Source organism: Chrysoperla carnea, chromosome 4, assembly GCF_905475395.1.
Source record: "Chrysoperla carnea chromosome 4, inChrCarn1.1, whole genome shotgun sequence".
Taxonomy (NCBI): Eukaryota; Metazoa; Arthropoda; class Insecta; order Neuroptera; family Chrysopidae; genus Chrysoperla; species Chrysoperla carnea.
In genome coordinates this window covers 13,306,806-13,328,675 of record NC_058340.1, presented here as the reverse complement: position 1 = coordinate 13,328,675, position 21,870 = coordinate 13,306,806, and the positions used below count along the sequence as shown (strand labels likewise).

General features: G+C 30.0%; 3 protein-coding genes across 4 annotated transcripts in view; 2 read left to right on the top strand and 1 right to left on the bottom strand.

The window, feature by feature from the left end:
- Positions 1-111: 111 nt before the first annotated feature.
- Positions 112-5,664, bottom strand: LOC123298122 (male-specific lethal 3 homolog). Its single transcript, XM_044880030.1, has 10 exons — positions 5,452-5,664; positions 5,329-5,397; positions 4,836-4,945; positions 4,521-4,773; positions 3,896-4,056; positions 2,752-2,925; positions 2,279-2,596; positions 984-1,111; positions 827-911; positions 112-196 (listed from the first exon to the last, which is right to left on the bottom strand). The coding sequence occupies exons 1-10, from the start codon at positions 5,551-5,553 to the stop codon at positions 121-123; spliced, it is 1,476 nt and encodes a 491-aa protein (XP_044735965.1). The 5' UTR covers positions 5,554-5,664; the 3' UTR covers positions 112-120.
- A 751-nt stretch (positions 5,665-6,415) lies between these two features.
- LOC123297866 (oocyte zinc finger protein XlCOF19-like) lies at positions 6,416-8,286 on the top strand. Its single transcript, XM_044879675.1, has 2 exons — positions 6,416-6,428; positions 7,349-8,286. The coding sequence occupies exons 1-2, from the start codon at positions 6,416-6,418 to the stop codon at positions 8,284-8,286; spliced, it is 951 nt and encodes a 316-aa protein (XP_044735610.1).
- Positions 8,287-9,526: 1,240 nt separating this feature from the next.
- LOC123299056 (stromal interaction molecule homolog) overlaps positions 9,527-21,870 on the top strand; it is a 45,241-nt gene continuing 32,897 nt past the window's right edge. The window contains exon 1 of one of the 2 annotated variants that reach the window (XM_044881203.1): positions 9,527-9,863. In XM_044881203.1, coding sequence (XP_044737138.1) covers positions 9,689-9,863 — 175 coding nt within the window. In that variant the 5' untranslated portion in view covers positions 9,527-9,688. The remainder of the gene's footprint in view (positions 9,864-21,870) is intronic. The other variant, XM_044881204.1, reaches the window with a different exon arrangement.

Sequence of the window (21,870 nt, the reverse complement as noted above, 5' to 3'; positions counted from 1 at the left end):
ACAAGTTTGCTTAAAATTGAAGATTTTGTTTCTTATTTCAGCTATTTTATAAATAAAATTCAAATATAAAATATTTACAACTATTTGGTATTTAAAATAATACTTTTTTAAAGTAAAAATTTAATAATTATTTTCGATAAAAGAAACATCCATATAATGTTTTTCACCAAACCATTCACGGTGTTCATCCAAATAACTGGAAAAAAAATGTATTAAAATAAAATAAGTCAATTTAAATTTACGTAGTAGGACAAATGCTGCCAGTATGCTGGTCAGTACAGTTTAACATTTGATTTCTATGTGTTTAACATCTTTTATATTATTTCTTTAGCCTATTTTCATTTGCTGGGCAAAGCTTATCGTGCTGGGCTAATGACGAAAAATAGACCACACCGATTTGGTTATTGAGATATAATTTTGTTCAGTACGTAATTTATACAGGGTGGGTGATTTTAATCTATAATGGTTAATAGCCCATTTTGTAATTAACCAATTAAAAAATTATTGAAACATAAGTTGCAGAGTTAGATGGGGGACATCATGTTCTGAAATCAGATTTTACCTAGTTCTTCGGGTATCTTTAATAGCCAATTTAGATCCTAAAGGGTAAGAGATAGAATAACACTTTAAATCTATGCACAAAACGATTTGGTGCGTGCTGTGGAATTCCGCACTGATCGACTAGTTATCAATTAGTGTCATATTAGACGGACCAATATACAAATATCTATCAAGAAATATAAGTTTCAAAGCAAAATAAGCTGCAAAAAAATGTGGTTCAAAACTAAATAAATCAATAATAAGCTCATTTTGAATCAATACTTACTCGATAAATAAATCAATATGTCGCAATAATAACTTCAATTTATTTTCTGGGATACTTGCTGCCCATAATAATTCTGGGAGTTTAACTGTAAATTATATAATTATTTATTATTAAAAAAAAAAAAAATAACTATTTGATTTTAGAAAATAAAACTTACTCAGGAGTCGAACGAGATGAGTTGCGCCGTAAATAAGGCATGGTAATTGGGATGTAGAATCTGGAACTAATTTCCATGCAAGTACCTGGGATAATGGTCCGGATGCATCTGATTCTGTACTGGCAATACTAAAAAGAAAACTAAAGTAAATAAAAGAAACAAGCCGTTTAGAGCTGTTCAAAAAGAGCAAAAGAGCTTTAACGCTATCATAAATTTTTTATCAGAGAATTTTCTCCAAGTGGTAGAAAATGTGACGGGCCATGACAGAAAAAATGAATAAGTCAGAAAAAATTAAAATGAAAGTAGCAAAGAACTGCGAACATCATGTTTCTTAGAAACTTAACCTGCTCTCTCTCTATCATATTTCGATAAGCAATATCCTATCTTACCTCTGTTTGTGTGGCGTATTTTATGAATGAGGCCGCCGCAAAACAAAAAAAATCACAATCCCTAATAATACGGGATGGATCATTTTAATCTATAATGCCTAGTAGCTAATTTTTTATTTAACCAATCAAAAAATAACTTAAACAAAAATTGTAAAATTTGAAGGGGGCATCTTGTTCTGACTTCAGATTGGACCTATTTCTTCGGGTTGCTTTAATTCCAATTTAGAATCAAAACGGTAAGAGGTAGAATAACACTTTAAATTAGAAAGTTGATCCTCATAAATAAAACTAATAATTTTTGTTCAAATAATTTTTTGTGAAAATACGCTTTAAGTTTATCGATAATTGTAGGTCAAAATCATGAACACTGTCGAATGTCCTCTATTGCCCTTGACAACCTTTATGGTAAATCATTTTTCCGTAGCTAGCGTGTTTTCTTTCGGTTAATTGCAATAATGACATATTTTTAAGTCGCATTTCCTCCGAAGGCTGACGATTTTCGAAAAAAAAAAATAATTTGGATGATAAATGTTTTTTTTTAGATGACGAGTTTTTTTATGAGGATCAACTTTCTAATTTAAAGTATTATTCTATCTCTTACCGTTTAGGATTTATCTAAATTGGCTATTTAGGTCAAATCTGATGTCAGAATATGATGTTCTCCATCAAACTCAGCAACTTTTGTTTAAGTTATTTTTTGATTGGTTAACTACAAAACGAGCTATTAACCATTATAGATTAAAATGACCCACCCTGTATAACCCACTACACCCTGACAAATGAGCTCAATTGAAGATAGCTTCCACGGCTTCCACCCATTTTAATCCTGTGTGTAATTTAATTTGAATGCCGCCTATTTCAGATGGGATTGGTATTGATTTATAATAAAGTTTGGCAATAACTTACCTTGACATATTATTATTAGGGCATTCCTGTTTGACTACCACAGATTCATAATTAAATCCATTAGTTTCATTTAAAGTAGTCCCATCTGTGGCTGATTCACTGTGTTGGGATATTCGACTAGATCTTAAACGTCGCCTCGAAGAATGATTTCCAGAATTATGATTATTATGTGATTCTTTTACAGCACCATAACTGGATCTTCGACTACCTGTCCCTACTGAATCTCGACTACGTTCATCATACATATAACTATCATCTGAATGTAACAATTTTGGTAAATGTGCAAAATCGTCTAGTTCTTCAGTTTTTATATCGACACTGTAAAATAATTTGTTTAAAAAAAAAATTTAAAATAATTTGTTTAAAAATTTTTTTTGAATTTTTTCGAAGTGAAATGTCGTTAATATGTTTTTCCAAATTTTCTCTTTCTAAATCTTCTAAATTTTGTTGAGTTGTAAGTGAATAATACTTACTCTGGCTCTGTTTTAATCAGTAACGATGGTATTGTTTCATTTTTAACAAAATTATTTTGCGTCATTCCTGACCAATTCGCTTGGGGTTTCTCTTGATTATATAATAACAAGTCCATTAAAGTGAAGTCGAAATATACACGAAGACCATCTAAGAATTCTCGACATATATTTAAACTGAAAAAGCAAACGAAAATATATTTCTCATTCTGAACTACGTTCGTGCATGTCTGATGAAAACTTTTGATGTTTTCATTTCAATGATTACACAATGACGTTTAGAAGCATTAAAATTGGCAAGGTTACTGTGGATAGACGTTGAATTCAAGAATGGTGGCCAACGGTTTTTCAAAATAAAATTCCCTGACTTTTCCATTTTAATAATTCAAAAATTCCCTGACCAAATTATTACTTTTATATTGCATTGGAAAACTTCCAAAAGAATAGAAAAACAAGTGAAAATAAACAATTAACTGTGTTAATTGTTTAAATACCATGTATAGACAATTGTTGCTCTTAAAGTTTACAAGGTGGATCAGAAGATCGAATTGACCCATGTTACTCATTTACGAACTCAACCTCACTTTTTACGTTCTGAGTACACTATAAAAATTTCAGTTCGATATCTCTTCATGTTTGAGTAATCGTGTTGAAAGTTGGGCAGACACACAACCGGTAATATCTTGTAACCGTTAGAGATAGAACAAAAGTTTAAATGTAAAAAATATTCCTTATAAAAAAAATAAACAACTTTTGTTTTATACATTTTTTTGTAAAAATCATCTTTTTACTCATAAAGGCCCAAACTAGAACAAAACTTTGGTGTCCATTTTCTGAAAAAGATAGAATGTTGAAAATTTGCATTGCAGCAAAAACTAGCTAGTGTTGTGTAACATTCTGGGAAAACAAAATTTTCGAAAAGAAAATAAATATTTGAGTTGTTTTTTTATACTTTTCTTATTTATAAAAAAATAATGCACGCACTGATATTCAACAATTTCTATACAGGGTATTTCAACAATTAACCCAATCAGTTGTTTGTTTTCACTTGTTTTATTTTACTTTACTGTTTCGAAAATTATCAAACTGTAACAAACAACTCTTTATCTTTTGATATAACCTTCATAAAATTAATTTTAAATCTTACTTTCTATATATGGTATCAATATTCAGAGATTTATTTGTAGAATTATGACGAAATCTAGTCTTTGGTTTGTCCGATATTCCACACATTTGACAACTTGCATAATGCCGCATATAACCTTCTAAGATGGTAGCTACATTCGGTTCTGATGGTAATCGATGAATCTAAAAATAAATACACTAATTGATAAAGACAATTCATTAACTATTTATATTTCAAAATGTTTCATCCAAGTTTAATGTTTGGGTTAATATACCGGATGTCATAAACCACCCGTACATCTCTTTCGAAATATACTGTTCTTGTACAACTAAAAATCTCCTATTAGTAAAACGGCCATACCAGATCGATTGAACATATTGTCAATTTTCGGTTTGATAAGAGATAGAAGGTCACTTAGATTACTTTTGTTTGATACATTTTTATCGAAAAACAAATTCATCCGATAGAAATCGAACACAAAATGAAAATTATCTGACTTATGTTTTTTTATGTTTTAGCATTGAATTTCCGATAATGTGAAATAACGTAGAAAAATTCAATCTAAAACATTTTAAAACAGACCAATTTCTTCTGGCTAAAAATTAAATTATGAATAAAACATAATATTTGAAACAAATTTGCATACTTTTTGCTTCTTAGTAATAAATTCATGGTCCAACTCAATCCAATATCGTAACGTTTGTGTCAACTCTATAGGAACAGATTCTTCTTCTACCGATGTTTCAGATTCTGAGGATGATGCTTGGGTATCATCCGTATCAAGTGGACCTGGACTTCCAGAGCTACGCTCTTCGGAACTCTGATTATTAATGCTTTCATTGATACGTTCACTTAATTTTCGTGTACGTTTCTTATCACGTCTATACAAGTACGCTCCTCTGCAAAATTACAAAAACATTTTAATTAAAAATTCTAATAGAACAAAACTTTCATAACTTACAATTGCAATTGAGCTTTTTCCGCCAAGTCTCGCTGTAATTGACGATTTTCAGGTGTATCTTTTAATACATAATCTTCACTAACGCATCGATCCCATGATGAGTTCCAACCCTAAATTGCATATTATTATTATTATCAAAGTTATAAATTTAAGCGATCAATTTTCGAGGCAAATTTTAATACATTTTTAATTTAAAAAGTAATATGGTAAATTCAGTGTACGTAAGAGATATCGAAAAGACCTTTCAATGTCTTGCTGTATTACTTTCTTTTTAAACCTAGAAGTTTTGACAATTTGTTTAGAAACTAAAATTCGAATGCAAAGCAAGAACAATTGAGAAAATTGGTCTAAAACTCCTAGTTTTTTTAAATTATTCAATACTATCAACGATAATAATTAATGATAATTCTAAGTATATGACAAATTATTTTAATTACAGCGTAGTCATTATCAATGTGAACAAACTTATTGTAATTGTTATCAAGAAACTTACTTGGAAATGAATTAAATATTCGACTGTTTTTCTACCTCGCTGATCTTTGTTTACAATAACTTCAAGTACCTACAATCAAAACATAATCAAACTTCGTTAAATCAAATCTATTTCCTTACTTACTTTTGAATCGTATAAAACTTTAGCTTTAGTTGGATCCGGTTCATAACATAAAACTCGTTCTCCGTCAACAAATTTTAATTTTACGCCTCGAGTAGATACCATGATACAATTTCAAATTTTGAATTAAACTTTATATATTTATCAAAATCGTTTTTATTTCAGAAATTGTAAAAATCTTTTTTTGATTATTAATTACAAATTTTTGTATCTGCGCTTTTGTTTATGTTCCAAAATAAATTAAATTTGAAATGTCAAAGTTGAAATTCAAGTAGCCAACGCTAAAAAACCAAAATAACTATTTTTGTTATTTTTACCCGACTGAACAACGTAAAGGAGTGGTAATATGTTTATTAGTCTATTAGATATGTATGTGTGTTCCTATGTGGCGCGCTTGGACCCAACATATCTTCCGATTTTTTAAAAGCAGTAATGAAAATTCAATATGGCGTCCACCAGACGCTATATTATGAAAAAAAATACTTTCGGCGAACTATGTCAAGTGAGGTATCGTTGAAGAGCAATTAAATAGACAAATCGATTAACTTAATAATCATTAAAATCGGTTCACGCGTTTCGTCTCTATAGCGGTTCAAAGGACCAAACATACATACATAGTCTGAAAATGAAAATCGACAACTTATAGTAAGTGAGGTATCCTTGAATAGGTATTTGAAAATCCTTACTAAAAAGGGTAAAATAAAAAAAATTATTTAAAAAATCAAAAACCCCGACTGAGTTGCATATAAACTAAAAAGAAAAAAATAAGTACAGCAGTTTACATAGCGACTTTAACAGTCCGCGGGACACATTAATGTGAAAATTCGAACCGGTATAGATTTTAATGGGTCCCGAGTGTTAAAGTCGCTATGTAAACTGCTGTACTCGTTTTTTTCTTTTCAGTTGCATAATAAAATCAGTCGGGTTTTTTTGATTTTATAAATAATTTTTTTTGGCTAATTGTAGTATGCCGGTTGAAAGTAAATAGAAACCCTACATTAATTACTTAATCAAATTTATTAAGGTGTATATTCATGATGACGCTTGACGCTCAAAGTTTCAGCGTCAAACTAGGTCACTTTGTCAGTTTAGGTCGTACTGCCATCTGGATGAAAAAAAAAGTTATATAAAACCTCTCTATGTTATAAATAATATAACCTCTTTGATATTACCTTACAACAACCACTATATTTTATCTATGTCAACCTTAGATCATATATTTTAAATAGATGAGCCCAGCGTATACCAAGTATGTACAATGCGCATGATCGTTTGACCGGAATCAGCTGCATCAATGATCTGTTTATATTTCACATTCACAACTGCATAAAAATTTATTTTGTTTTAACGTTCAAACGAGTAATATTGTTAGGTAATTTTGTGTTAATTCTATGAAAAAAAATTTAAAAAATGGTAAAATGGTAATTTGTTCAGAAAATACTGTTTTAACTTTATTTAAAAGTGGTATAATCTTATTTTAAATACGCGCTAGGATATTATGTTGTATATTAAGACATGCGTATTATGACCATGCTTCGACATTTATTATCCTTGTCAATCTACTTTGAGACGTGATTCTCACTCTGTTTACAATTCCAGTGGTGTATTTTCAAAGATGACAACAGCCTACCACAAATAAACTGACATAGCCTTAAAATAAATAAAAATAAGCTATTGATGAATTGAAATCATTAAAATTTAAAAAAGAAAAACATGTCAAATTGTACATCCTCTCAGTTTTTAATAGAGAAAGGCATTAAAATTGAAAAATTATATACGGAAACAATAATTAAGAATGAAAAATTAGAAGAAAATATTTCAAGGGAATATCAGTTAATCAAAGAAGAAAATATTGAAACTGAGCAAGAATTACATTCAGAAGTCATAATTAAAATTGAAGGATTACCAGAAGATTCTTATTTGCATAATGTCGCTGATGAAACACTTGCATTAAATCAAAAACGCATTCAAGGAGTGGAAAACTCGTATGCATGTGATGTTTGTAATAAAACATTTACATTTAAAAGTAGTTTAATTCAACACAAACGAATTCATACTAGAGTAAAATCTTTCACATGCGAAGTTTGTGATAAGAAATTGGGCTCTAAAAGCAATTTAATCAGACATAAACGGATTCATATAGGAGAAAAGCATTTTTCTTGTGATGTTTGTGGTAAACAATTTTCCACACAACATAATTTCGCTGTACATAAACAAATCCATATAGGAGAAAAGCCTTTTTCAAATAACGACACTTGTGATATTTGTAATCAAATTTTTACGTCCACAAGAAATTTAATTAAACATAAACAAACGCATTTTGAGGACAAATCATTTTCATGTGATGTTTGTAACAAAAAATTTAAACAGAAATATCATTTGTATAAACATCAAAGAACTCATACAGGTGAAAAACCTTTTTCATGCGATGTATGCAATAAAAAGTTTAGTGACAGGAAGAATTTGGCACCACATAAGCGAACTCATTCTGGAGAAAAACCATTTTCATGTGATATTTGTGATAAAAAATTTACTCAGAAAGGACATTTAAATAAGCATAAAAGAACTCATACTGGTGAAAAACCTTTTTCATGTGAAATCTGTGGCAAAAAATTTACTCAAAGCGAAAATGTACTCAAACATAAACGTGTTCATACGGGAGAAAAACCTTTTTCATGTGATGTATGTGATAAAAATTTCACTGAGCAAGGCAGTTTAATTAAGCATAGACGTACTCATACTGGAGAAAAACCTTTTACATGTGATGTGTGTCATAGAAAATTTACGATTAACAATCATCTAGTTAGACATAGACGAATTCATCAAGGAGAAAAATAGTTATGTTTGCTTTTCTTGTAGAATTTTTAAAATAAAAAAATTATTCAATTAAAATTTTATTTCATCTACATCTAGGCATTTTTTTATATTTAAATTATGCATAGACCTACCCAGTACCCAGGTTTCAGGTTTTAGTCCAAAGGGAGCCAATAAAAAATTCGGTGTGGCTATCCGCACAATACCACGTCTAAATAGACCGTATACCGTGGACGGTCTAGATCGTAGACCGTATAGACGGTACCGTATAGACGGTATACCGTATAGGCGGTATACCGTATAGACGGTATACCGTATAGACGGTATACGCTTTCCCATCTGTATAATGTATACCGTGGACGAGAATATACCGCACACGGTATGTTACATTTCTGTAGAATACGCTTTCCCATCTGTATAATGTATACCGTAGACGAGAGTATACCGCACACGGTATGTTTCATTTGCTTCAAATAAGCCTTCCAATCTATATTGTGTATGCCGTGGACGAGACTGTACCGTACACGGTATAAGGGCTCGACGGCATAAAGAGTATACCGTGCACGGTATAAGGGCCCCACGGTATAAAAGGGCAAAAATAATTTCATACCGCGTCTAAATAGACCGTATACGGTATACCGTGGACGGTCTAGACCGTAGACGGTATTGTGCGGATAGCCACACCGTTTAAAATTAGCCAATCTGAATTTTTGTTTCTGGTTTATTTTGAAATTTGACATGAACATTTTTACTGTAACTTATGAAAACTAGCTGTAAATAATATGTGGTAATATGATAGAAATAATATAATTAATAAACTTATCTTTTCTTAAATGTTAATAATAATTAATAAAATGTATTTGACATATAATTTATTTGACATTAGCATAAAAATGGTGAACGATCTTACTTACTATCAGCCCTAGCTCTATCTAGCGACAATACAAAGTTTTAAAATAAAACTTTTCAATTAAATGAATTGTTTTTAACTAAATTATTAAAAATTTTAAAGAAAAATTAAAAAATCAAAACTTTATTTTTTCAATTAAAGTTATAAATTAAATAATAAATAAAAATATATGAATAAATTTCAATTTGTATTATTTAAATTAATAAAAAAAGAAGATTTCAATTTTATCGATAAAAAATGAATTAGTTAATATGGTATGATCTGTGAGCGCATTACAAATTTCAAGTACGTTCCATTTTGACAAGGTTAGAGTAATTGTCTGATCTACATAATAGAAAAGGCTGACAAAATAACTGAAAGGGTTATGATTTTATCTCTGTTCGTATTGCAAACCGAAGGCAACCTTGATTTTAAGAAGAGCCAAATGTTAAAAATATTAAAAGTTATATCAAAATAAAATGAAATTAAATGTGATTTTTTAAAATATTGTGATAAGTTTTACACATAAACCAATGTATGTTGAGTGATCAATTTTGTTTAGGAAAAAAAATGACTTCGCAAAAATTTTTATTCATTTTATATTTTTGGGCAATTTGCGGAATATGTCAATATACCGCAAATATTGTACAAGAACAAGGATCCAGTCCAGCAACGAATTATAAATTAACTTCCGAAAAACCACCACCGTTTAGTAAGTACAGCAAAATTTATTCTGTATTTTTTTTTTTGCATTTTTTTGATTCTTGAAACTTTATGGCCATGAGAACTTATGGTTGGATGTTGTATATTTTCTCAAACAATGTTTACCATTATTTGATATTAATTATATTCAAAATATTTTTTAAATAATTTAGACTAATGTAAATGTATTTAAGATACTAATTATATCATTACTGCTTGTGTTTCAAGACAACTGTTTAATTGACTTTTATAATTAATTTGACATTTTAATCGTACTGTGCTTATATTAGACTGCGATTAATTATTTTTCATACACATACATTTTAATAATCTTCAATTAATAATAAAAAACATCCTAATATAAATATATTAAGTAATTTATATAGATGCCACGTTTTAATTATGATTTTATAATTTCAAATTCAATTTAATTATGACAATTTGTTTATTTTTATCTAAAATTCTTGATAAATTTCATTACTAAGAATGTAAAAATTTTATAATCACGTTAACATCTAGTATTGCGTGGGAATGTGATACAATTTGAATAATTTATTTCGGGATAACTTTCGAATACAATACATACTTTTAATTGCTTAATCATAACGTTCAAAATGTATCGAATAATTTTGTGCGTTTATAAGTAACTAAAGTACCTGTCGCCCGCAGCCTCGGACACGTGGGATTCTGAATTTTTGACACTTATTATAAAAAGATAAAAATACTTTTCTAAAAAGTCAAGTTTTTATTTAGTGAATGAGTAATTGTTTTTAAAATTTAATTAAATATAATATATAAAACTTTTACTGTAGTTTTATTTGAAGATTTTACAGCAAAAAATATAGAGAGTTTAAGTAGAAATTGCTTTTTAGCTTTTAATGTTTTGTAGTCTAGAATCAGCAAACAATGTATAATTTAAAATTTATTTCCTATAATTTTGCATATGACAAATATTTTCATTTTATTAATATTCACCGAAAAGTAATTTGTTAAAAATAATTGTTAAATTAATATTAAAATTTACTACAGGTATTTACATTAAAATCGGACTTAATGATATAAGTGCATCTAACTTTCGATAGCTTCTATAACGTAATCTAACCTATTATAAATATTAGATTAGTAGAAAATTAAGAGAAACTTTATTTTCTGTAACTTTATGATAAACATTTCCATTGTATTAATCTATTAAACAAAACTTTGCAAATATATGATAACATTTTCTTTGTATTAATTTATTAAGCGAAAATTTTATGTTTTAGAATATCGTATTTTGTTTCAAAAAAATTATACTTACTCAAAACATGATCAGCTGATAAATTGTACTATTTATTTATAATCTGGGTGCCCAGTAGAATAAGATGTCGTAGACAATTATACCTCTAAAAATTGTGTTGCTTAATTATTCTTATCTCAATAACCTTTTCTTTCACGAAGTTGGGCTTTCTTTTTTATGGGACCTAGTAAAATTTTTAAAGGCGTGGTTAAGCTTGTTTGACTTATTCATACCGTAGAGAATATCGCATTTTCTTTGCCTTCAATCATATTTACATTATAAAAGTTGTAAAAGATAATATTTTCAACAAATTTCGCCTGAAACCTTTTTTTTTTTTTATTCTAGGGTACAAAACTTTTCTCCTTTCATAGGACATATATATCGTGATAAAGGGAAGGGGGAAATAAAATTTGTAAAAATTGAGAAAAATTACTGCTGCTGGCAGCCATTTCCTTCCCTATTCATCCTACCAAACAACCTAAAAAGGGGAAGGGATATGTCTGCTAGCATTACGTAACATTAAAATTCTTAAAACTCATTTTATTTCCTCCTTCCCCTCTATCTCGAAAATAGGCGCTCTGCTATCTTTATATGCGATGAGAGACAATGCTCCTCATCGACTCGGGAGCTTATTTACCAGGTGGCAGAAAGTTAGGGTGCATAGATTTTTTTCGTGCCATATCTTAGAATATTTATATGTTGAACCGTTTTTGATCAATTAGCTTAAATTGGGTATATAGGGCTGTTCACTAAGCAAAACGATGTTAAATTTGAAGAGTATTTTCAGAATAGAAAAACAACTTTTTTCGGCGTTTTTAAAGATTTGCTCAGCCCGTCCAAATTGAGTTAGTGGGTTAGAAATTATGTACGTTGGGTTAGTGTCAAGGCCTTTAGATTAGTGTCTTTTGGGAAGGAGGGAGTGGCGAGTGACAACTTCCCAACACCTCCATCTCTTTTTTAGTGGAATTATCATGTGTTTTCACGTTTTTTTAGGTTTGGAGGACCTTTAAAGCCTCCAAATTAAGCTAGAGTGATTTTATATTTAAAAATCGTGGATCGCAGTTTTAGAGTTAAGAGTTAAGGAAGTGGCTTTTGGTAGTGACATCTCAGCTACCATTTTCTAAACCATTTTTATAAATATTATTGTGTTAAAAATCATGAAAAAACAAAAATTGCAATAAAAATATTAAATAATAAGAAGCATCTGATGAGAGGGAAATATGATCTTAGGGATGCAGCCCTGCTGCTGAGTTTGTTAAAATGAACAATTCTAATTTAAAATAGTCTTCTATCTCTGTTATGAACTCGAGTCTAGTTTAGATTCCATTAGAGCTCTAAGTCAAGTACAAGCTTTTTAAAACTTCACAAAAGAGTTTCTACAAGGCTTCTTGAACATTGGAACATACTGCACGGAGGTTGTATGGTTATTAAAAAAACAGTTTTTTTTTTTTTTTTTTTTTTTTTATCAACGGAAGGAAGTAGTAATATATTACGTTATTATCTAATATTTACAAAAACAAAATAAATATTTGATAATAGGTATATTTAAAATATAATATAGGCATTCGTGTTGGACCGAATGTTGTATTTTGTACATTCGCGAATGCGAACGTTAACTTTCAAATGAAGCGCTCGCAAATTGTTATCTATTAACCTAATACATATAATAATACAGTAAATAAGTCGAAAAAAAGTGTCGATAGTGGAAAAGCTGGAAAACGATTTCAATGAAACTTTTTGTAGCGTATTTATAGTACCTACCCCAAGGAATATTCAGATATTCAGTCTACTTGACTTAGTAATAGAGGGGCAAATGTAGCTCAGAATATTTTTGAACACGGATTCTGTCACGTATTCCGAAAATTGTCCCATTTTTGGCCGGAAATTCCACTTTTGGCACAAAAACGACAAATTAAGTAGTTAGTTAGGGGGTATTTTTGGTTGCTGATTACGAAACCAATGTTAGATAACACGGATTCTATCACATCTTCCGAAAATTTTGCCATTTTTGGCCGAGGATTTCACTTCTTTGGTACAAAATAACGCACACACAATATTATTTTGGCACAGAATGTTAAATATTGCCGTTCAAAATATTCGGCACATCATTATTAAGCATAGAAACTATTAGTGTTGCCAGATTGTGCTACTTTTCTCCGATTGGAATCATTTTAACGAACTTATGCTCAAAAACGTCGACACGATAACTCAAAAAAGAAAAGAGATATTAAGCTGAAATTTTATAGCGTACTCATAATGTAAAAAGTGAGTTTGGGTACGTAAATGAGCAACATTGGACAATTGGGCTTGGATCTGTAGAAGACATCTTGTAAATCGGTAGAGATAGAACAAATCGTTTATATGACTGTTTACACGTCAGGACAAAATTTTGATATCTGTTTTTTCCAAAACCATAAAAGAGAGAAAGTTGAAAATTTGCAGGTAGCTCTTCAACTAGCTGTCTTGTAAAAAATTTATAAAAAAAAATTCTAGAAATTGCTTTTGAAAATTTTCATAGATAATTGTTTTGGTTTTTTAAACTTTTCTAATTGATTACAAATAATGCAAGCACTGGCAATGAACACTTTCTATACAGGGCATTTCAACAATTAACTAAGTCAATTGTTTGTTTTCAACTATATTTTAATTTCAATAAAATGAAAGTGACTCTTAGTTTATTTTATAAAAAGATTCATTCTAACTGGAAACAATTCTAATGTGAGGTCAAATTTTCAATTAAAATGTAAAAGTACTTGCTTATTGTTTTCATATTTCATTTTCAATAACATAGTAGTGTTATTAATCTTGAAAGTTAATTTAATGAGTAGGTTCTAATTTAATAAATATTTTGTAAACACTAATCAGTCGCGAAACACAGTAGTAAAAACATTGCAAATGATTTTATACAAACTTCTACCGTCATTTTGGATCTTTTGTTTTTTTTTTTGGTCCTTGCTTATAGTACAAAAAATTCATTACCTAAATCACAACCCTCCGAAAATGGGGAAAACTTTAGAAAGTTAGAAAATGTTAGAAAGATTGTATTTTTTTTATTCGGTGTGGAAAATTACTCCCAAAACCACCACCTTTCTTTACAAACTAGAAAGATGCGGTATTTTGAATTCGACGCTAAATACCTACAAATTAAAAGGTCAATTCGAAAAACTTTTTCAGCGCTAACCCCCAAAAAATGGGAAAAGCACTCTCTTAGTTACCCTTTTAACTTCTATTCATGCTAGAAAGATGGAGTCTTTTGCTTCATGACTAAAGCTTTCAACTCATCTAATGATTTTTTCTGTGACGCGGAGCTGGGGCTCAAAGGGGAAACCTCCTTGTCAGCAAAGTTATAGTAAAAATATTATTGCTCATAACTTTGTTTTTACCAGGCTAAACTCGATAAAAAAAGAGTTTAGAGCCCGTGTGTTTGTATGTATGTGTACAACTATGCTTCCATCACTAGGCCTAAATTAATTAATGAATTTTAGGATATCTGGCATCGATAGAATAGCCTACGTGATAAAGATGATATTTTTTAAGAATAAAAAACACAAAATGGCACCCGTAATAATACTATGATCTTGAAAAGCTATGATCAAAAAAAAGTTGACCAAAATATATTGAGGTTGGTATTATATGATAGGTTAGGTTAGAGTGGCTGTCCTGGGATGGGACACACTTAGACCATAGGGTTGGTCCATCCCTGGCAACTATTCCATGAACAATTTTGAGCTGTTTTGAGCAGCAGGAGTGCTTTGACGTCAACGGACTTTAGGTCAGACAGGTCATCAAAGAGAGGCTGGCTCATATAAGTCCACCTCCTCATGTCAAGAGCTGGACAGTGAGAAGATGAGACATCGTCTCCTCCTCCTCCACACTGTGACAGCTCCTGCAATAGTCGTGATACACAGCCAGGTCCAGGCGTTGAGACTGCCTCCCGCCCAACTAACCTAACCTATCAAATGATAGGTACTTAAAAATTCTGAAATGCATACGCGATTAGATAAAAAATGTGTTAGTAGCAGCCGATCTATATTATGAAAGAAGCCGACCACAGATTCTAGTTAAAATATTTTGATTGTAAATTAGTAAAAGTTTGTTGATATTGTTATCATAAGTAAACAAATTGCAATTACGATCTGTTTAATATTTTTTTATGCGGTAACTAATAAAAACAAATATAGAGTGGCCTTTGAACTTAAATAACAAAATTTAATTATTTTATATTATTTGTGTTAATATACAGAGTGCTCTTTTTAATCTTCCCTTGCTAAACTTTTCTTTAACAAAGTGTTTTCGGGAAAAATAAATCGACTAAGACTCTGCTATCTGTCTATTTGTATGTCTGTATCTCATAAATCCAAATAGTTAAAAAGTACATATTGTTACATATCGGACGATAGTATGGAACCCTTCGTATGCGAATCCGACTCGCACTTGATCGGTTTTTTAATTAATCTTTAGTGGTAATTTCTAGGGACGCCCTTGGTAGCATTTTTACTGTAATAATGCGTTTAATTTTTAATATTAATTGATAATATAACTCTAATCTTGCATACCACTCTAAATTACATAGTCCGCGGGACAGCACCCTTTATTATATGCTTGAAACTTCGTGAGTGGTTTTCTTTTGGTTTAGTCTACCAAACGTCCTGAGCATGTTCACGTCATAATTTAGCTGTCGGTCTAAAATAAACAGCAGGAAATTTGTCGGACACTGACCACTTGATAACATTAATAATTATTAAACAAAATGTTTTGTCCGACAAAAATACTCCACGGATGAACTTGTCTATCACTCCGAACATGCCGCACATATGTATTTTCAATACATACGTAGATCACTTTTGCTAAATTGTTTAATAATTATAAATGTAATCAAGTGGCAATAGTGCCCAAAAATATGCCGTTATCATGCTCATTTGAAAACGTAGCTCTTTCGAAAAAAGTCGTAGAGAGAAAGTTTGTTAGACTTTGCTAAAAAGAAGCCACTCACGAAGTTTCAAGTATGTACTGATCATTTAAATAAAAGGTGCTGGCCCGCGGACTAACATGGATTAACTTTAATTATTTGTTACTTTATCGTATATTCCGGTACCTGATAACAGTGTATATAGTTAGAGGTGCGCAAATAACCTCGGATACCTTTATGATTTTAATTCGAATTTTATAAGTTGACAAGTCGAACTCTAATCCAGTTTTTTTGTTATGATAAATTTTATGTAGCTTTCTATTTAAAGTTTAAGGTCCTACACATACGGACATAGCTAGTCAGCAAATAAGTGCAGAAAACAACGACTTGAAAACGAATTCCCAAGTGATTTGTAACCTAAATCTCAATTATGTAATTCACTATTCACTCAATATTTCAAATAGTATAAAAAGCAAAATTCATTCACTATAACTGGGTTCCGTCATTTTTTATTTATAATGACTAATTGCATTCGACTACTAAGCTAAGCTAAGCATGTTTCTTTTGTTATTTATGTAACTAAATATATAAGAACTAATTCAAGGATTTTTTCTGTGTCTTTATTTTTTTAATTACTGATAATTAGTTTTGATCTAACAAAATAATAAAAAAATAATCATCTTAAATTATTTATCCTTTTAATTTTTAACTAAGATAAATAATGAGAGCGGCAAATGAGGAAATTGTATGAATGTGTGCGTGTGTGTGTCTTCTTATAAGCCACAAAATAATTTTCTTGTACCAAATAAATAAATAATGGTATCAACAGGGACGGATCTAAAGTTTTCTGGTCGGGGCCTCGAAATAAAATTACGAGAGGATTTATTTTATAATTCATTTTCAATAACATTTAAATTAAGTTAAATTAATAATAAAACATAAACTTATAGAATATTGGAGACATTTTTCAATAATAATCAAAAATAATTTATTTTGGCTGAAGCAACAATAAAAAATAAATTTTTTGCCAAATTAGTTGTTTTTTAGTCACGATTACAGGATAGCATGGGTAACGGTAGCCACGAGAGCCGGGACCATATGATTTTTTGTTAAAAACATTCGAATCGTTTTTTAAGAAATACGCGAATATTCTTAAATGCGAATATTCGTCCCATCACTATTTTTCCTCATCAAATTCTGAATCATCATCATCAGACCCATGCACTTTAATGTTGTTGTAATCAGTCTCACAACAGACCGTACAAAAACAGGAACACTTTTGATCGTTTTTACGACAAACATATCCGTTTCCGTAATATTGTTTCGCATTTCAACTATTTATGCTTCGCTTAACCATCAGAAGCATAAATAGTTGAAATGCGAATTCGTTTAGTTGAAAGAAAATATTTTTAAAACCACATCCGTTAAAAAAATGCATACATATGAATTAAAAATGAATTACATAAATTGATTTGGAAATATGCATTTGTTTGAGTTTGCGTTCGCCAATGAGAAAACACACCTTTGAATCTGAATTTTCGCTATTCAATTTCAAATATTTTTCCAAACCACAACTTGGGTTTTTTATAACAGAACTGGATTTTTTTTATTCTTATCTGGTTTGTTTAAGGTAGTATGAGCGTCAAGGCAAGTTTATACTTGTGGTTGGAATTATTTGTACCTTATTTTCAACTTACACATACATAACTGATAATCCCATATTAATACATACTTTAAAATTTACATCTGTGTCCTCGTAAGTAAACAGTGATGTTCACAAAACAATGTTTCAAACAAAAGTTGTTTATTTTTTGATAAGGAACATTTTTTACATTTAAAGTTTTGTTCTATCTCTAACGGTTTAAAAGGCGTTACAAACTTGGGACTAAACTTAATATACTATATATATATTTCATATATACGTGGTATAAAAATCAAGCCTCATATCCAAAATTGTCCTGGCGCTCGTACATCTTTAATGTAAATCACTATAAATTCAGTACCTGTACCCTCGAAGTGTTGAAACTTTTGTTTTGTACAATTATCAAATGTTTGGTATATAAAGTTTTTTTTTCCTGTGGCTTGATATCGCATAATTCTATTATTATTAAAGATTATAAATAAACAAAAATGAGTGAACAAAACGAGTGTAAATAAACTTAAATCCTTATTTAATTTTTTTCTTTACATCTATCTTTCTGTAATTCTAATCCTTCTTTAGATTTTAATTCTAAGTGAATTCTTTTTAAATTTCTTGCGAAAAAACAATACATTATGTTTGTATGCATTTTACAATAAGATAGGCGTGGAATAAATTTGTGTGTCAATTATATTCAAAATAAACGTGTAACATACTTGAAGGTAATATGGTAATGTGGAAACAACTGATTAGACTCCACGGTCAGTTGTAAATTTATTTCCTATATATGAATAATATCAGGTTTATTTAGATTAAAAATCACAACTTCCATGTCAGAAAATGTTAGTAGCTTAAATATAGAATCATGGGCGTCGACAGGGTTATTTGCACGAAGGGTCGAAGGTGCATGTATAGAGTGGCGATTAATAATAATAATAAAACAAAAGAGGGGTACCCCAAGTGGGTCTCTAGCACCAAGAGTCCTCTGTGCCTTCCTTGAGAACGACCTGTCACCCGAAGACGAGACGTTTTCGGGTAAGAGGCGCTATTAAAATCGGAGGAAGTTTCTCCGTCGGATCTATCCTAGGATTGATGGAAGTAGAGTGGCAATTACTAACAGAAAGTTTATGTCGAGCAAACCACGTTTGCCTTTCTGAAAATTCATTATTTGAAAAGTATTGATTAATAAATGGGATATAAATGTGTCACAAAATTTACGCAAGATTTGAATTTAACGCCATTTTTACTCTATAGCGCTGAATAGACAAACAAAAAATAACTCTACACGAAATAATAACAAAACTACGCTTAAACGAAAGAAAATTTTGCAATTTTTCTTTCATCGTTTTAATGGGAGGGAATTTTTACCTACCCTAGGAATATAGAAATTTTTTTATTCCACTGTACCTGGGTGTGGAACATGAAAATTGTGAAAATTATCATGATTTCAAAAAATAAAAGTGCCCAGGGCATGTAGAATATTAATTAATACCTATGACATAACCAAATTTCAAATCGATAGAGTAAAGGGTATAATCGCAGTAGGTACTTGAAATTCAATTGTTACTTTAGGTAAGCATTATCTGGAGACCCACTTTTCTTTACAAAATTTTTTCCACTAATATTTAAAAGGATTCTTAAAAAAAATTATAAAGTTTTACGCTAATCAAAAATTTATATATAAAAGCCTTAAAGTTATGTTATAACGATATTAAGTATATGATTTTGAGAAATTTTGCCATGGTTCCCTTCAAAGTCTTCGATACCCACATGGTAAATTATGTATTCTACCGCCCATTTCAAAGTATTTTACAATCGCCACTTCGAGAAAGTATACAAGAGATTTGTTTTTTATTGATTAATATATACCTATATGTAGATTTGGCTTTACCAACAATTTTAGCTCTAGCACGATTAAAATGTATTGTATGTTAAATTTTGTGTTATAAGTTGTTTAAGTCCAAATACGGGATGCAAATTTTAAAATCACTTATCTGTAATATACAATACTTACATTGTTGCTGATTTTGATTACATGATAGACGTGGTAAAACAATATTCATATATGCCGTCTAGCCATATTGGAAAATAATACTGACATAAAACCTAGTGTATATCAAGGTATACTAAGTTTAGTCCCAAGTTTGTAACGTTTAAAAATATTGATACCATGAACAAAATTTTGGTATAGGTGTTCATAAAATCACCTAATTAGTCCATTTCGGGTTGTCTGCCTGACTGTCATCACGATTACTCAAAAACGGAAAGAGATATTAAGCTTAAATTTTTATAGCGTGCTTAGAACGTAAAGAATGAGGTCCAGTTCGTAAATGAGCAACATAGGTCATCTTGTAAACCGTTAGAGATAGAACAAAAGTTTAAATGTTTCTTATAAAAAAATAAACAAAATTTTTGTACTCTAGTGATTTTTTTTGTGTGCCCTCGTGGAATTTCCGTCTTTGTGGTTTTTTTGAGATTATAAACATATAATATTTTTAGGACATAACAACTTTTATCTTGAAAACTAAGCGTAAGGCAAAATCACTAAAGTAATCTAAAATTGAGTACAAAATATACGATACCTATTACGCAAAAAATAATTTTCTTATTCTTAAATCATAAAATCAACCATCCTCAGGTAGTATAAGTAACATATTATTGTTTGCTGGTTGTAACCGTACAAGAGATAAGAAATCAAATCTTTATTTTCAAGAATAAATTTTGGTATAAAGCCAACGTCATATCCAAAACAGATAATTGGACGTACGCCTAATTAGATTTTTCAAATATATGCGGTAACCAAAAATATTACGTTTTATGTATACATTAATCAATAACTTTTTGGTAGATTGTTTTCACATTTCATCTATTTATGCTTCTGGCGGTTAAGTTCGTTTAGTAGAGAGAAAATTTTTTTAAATCTACATACGTAAAAAAAGAATGTTCATAAAATCATATAAATTACTTCAATTCAATTGGTAATATGCCTTCGCACAATGAGAGAGCATACCTTTTTATACCATGTATATAAAATATACATAGTTTATTAAGTTTAGTCCCAAGTTTGTAACGCTTAAAAATATTGAGGGACGAAAAAAATTTTCGTTTAGGTGTTCATAGAATCACCTAATTAGTCCATTTCCGTATGTCTGTCTGTCTGTCTGTCGTCTATCCGTCTGTCATCACGATTACTCAAAAACGAAAAGAGATATCAAGCTGAAATTTTTATAGTTTGCTTCAGACGTAAAAAGTGAGGTCAGAGTCTAAATGGCCGTGCGGTTTAAAGCGCTAGTTTTAGAACGTAGGATTATTTAGACTTAGGTTGCGGGTTCGAAACCAGGCAGCGGCAGTGTGAACAATTTATAATTAATGGGAGTGCAGATTTGATCACATTGTCGTCGCTTGGATAAGAACGAAGTAACCGACTCCACCCACATCAAAAATGTAATTGTGTATGTTTGTAATTGATTAAATAAAGATTAACAAATAATGATGTGGGTGGCCTCTGTGATTAGGCATGCGTCACAAAAACGGAGGTTAAACCCCATTATTATTTATTTAAGTGAGGTCGAGTTCGTAAATGAGCAACATAGGTCAATTGGGTCTTGGATCCGTAGGACCCATCTTGTAAACCGTTAGATATAGAACAAATGTAAAAAATGTTCCTTATAAAAAAAATAAACAACTTTTGTTTGAAACATTTTCTTGTAAACATCACTGTTTACCCACGAGAGCGCTATTTAGGTGAAAATTTTGTAGTATATTTAATATGGGAATATCAGTTATGTGTGTGTGGCTATTTAAGAGTGGAAATCTTTCTTTATTTACGTGACGTCAAAAAACAAACGATTGCGTCATCAAAACTGTCTATAATGGTATTTCAACAATTAATTCAGTCAATTGTTTGTTTTCACTTGTTGAATTTGAAATTTCGCTATTACAACTTTAATTTACTGGAAGACGAAGCATATTTTACACGAATATTTACTAGGAGTTAATAATGGAAAAGATAGAATTATCGCTATTTAAGCTTTATTCCTAAAAATATTTCATACTGTTTTTTCGAATTCAAAATTCAATTGTTTAGAATTTTATACAATTAATAGTATAATTGTAATTAAATTTGTATTGTTTGCAAAACTAAAAAAAAATATTTTTTTAAATTATTCACATTTTAATGATTAATAATTATT

Excerpts from the sequence above, each read along its gene's own strand:
- LOC123298122 (XM_044880030.1), bottom strand. The coding sequence starts at position 5,553 with ATGGTATCTACTCGAGGCGTAAAATTAAAATTTGTTGACGGAGAACGA. Across the intron at positions 912-983 it reads TCATCTCGTTCGACTCCTGA|TTAAACTCCCAGAATTATTA; the intron begins GTAAGTTTTATT and ends TATAATTTACAG. Across the intron at positions 197-826 it reads CATATTGATTTATTTATCGA|TTATTTGGATGAACACCGTG; the intron begins GTAAGTATTGAT and ends TTTTTTTTCCAG.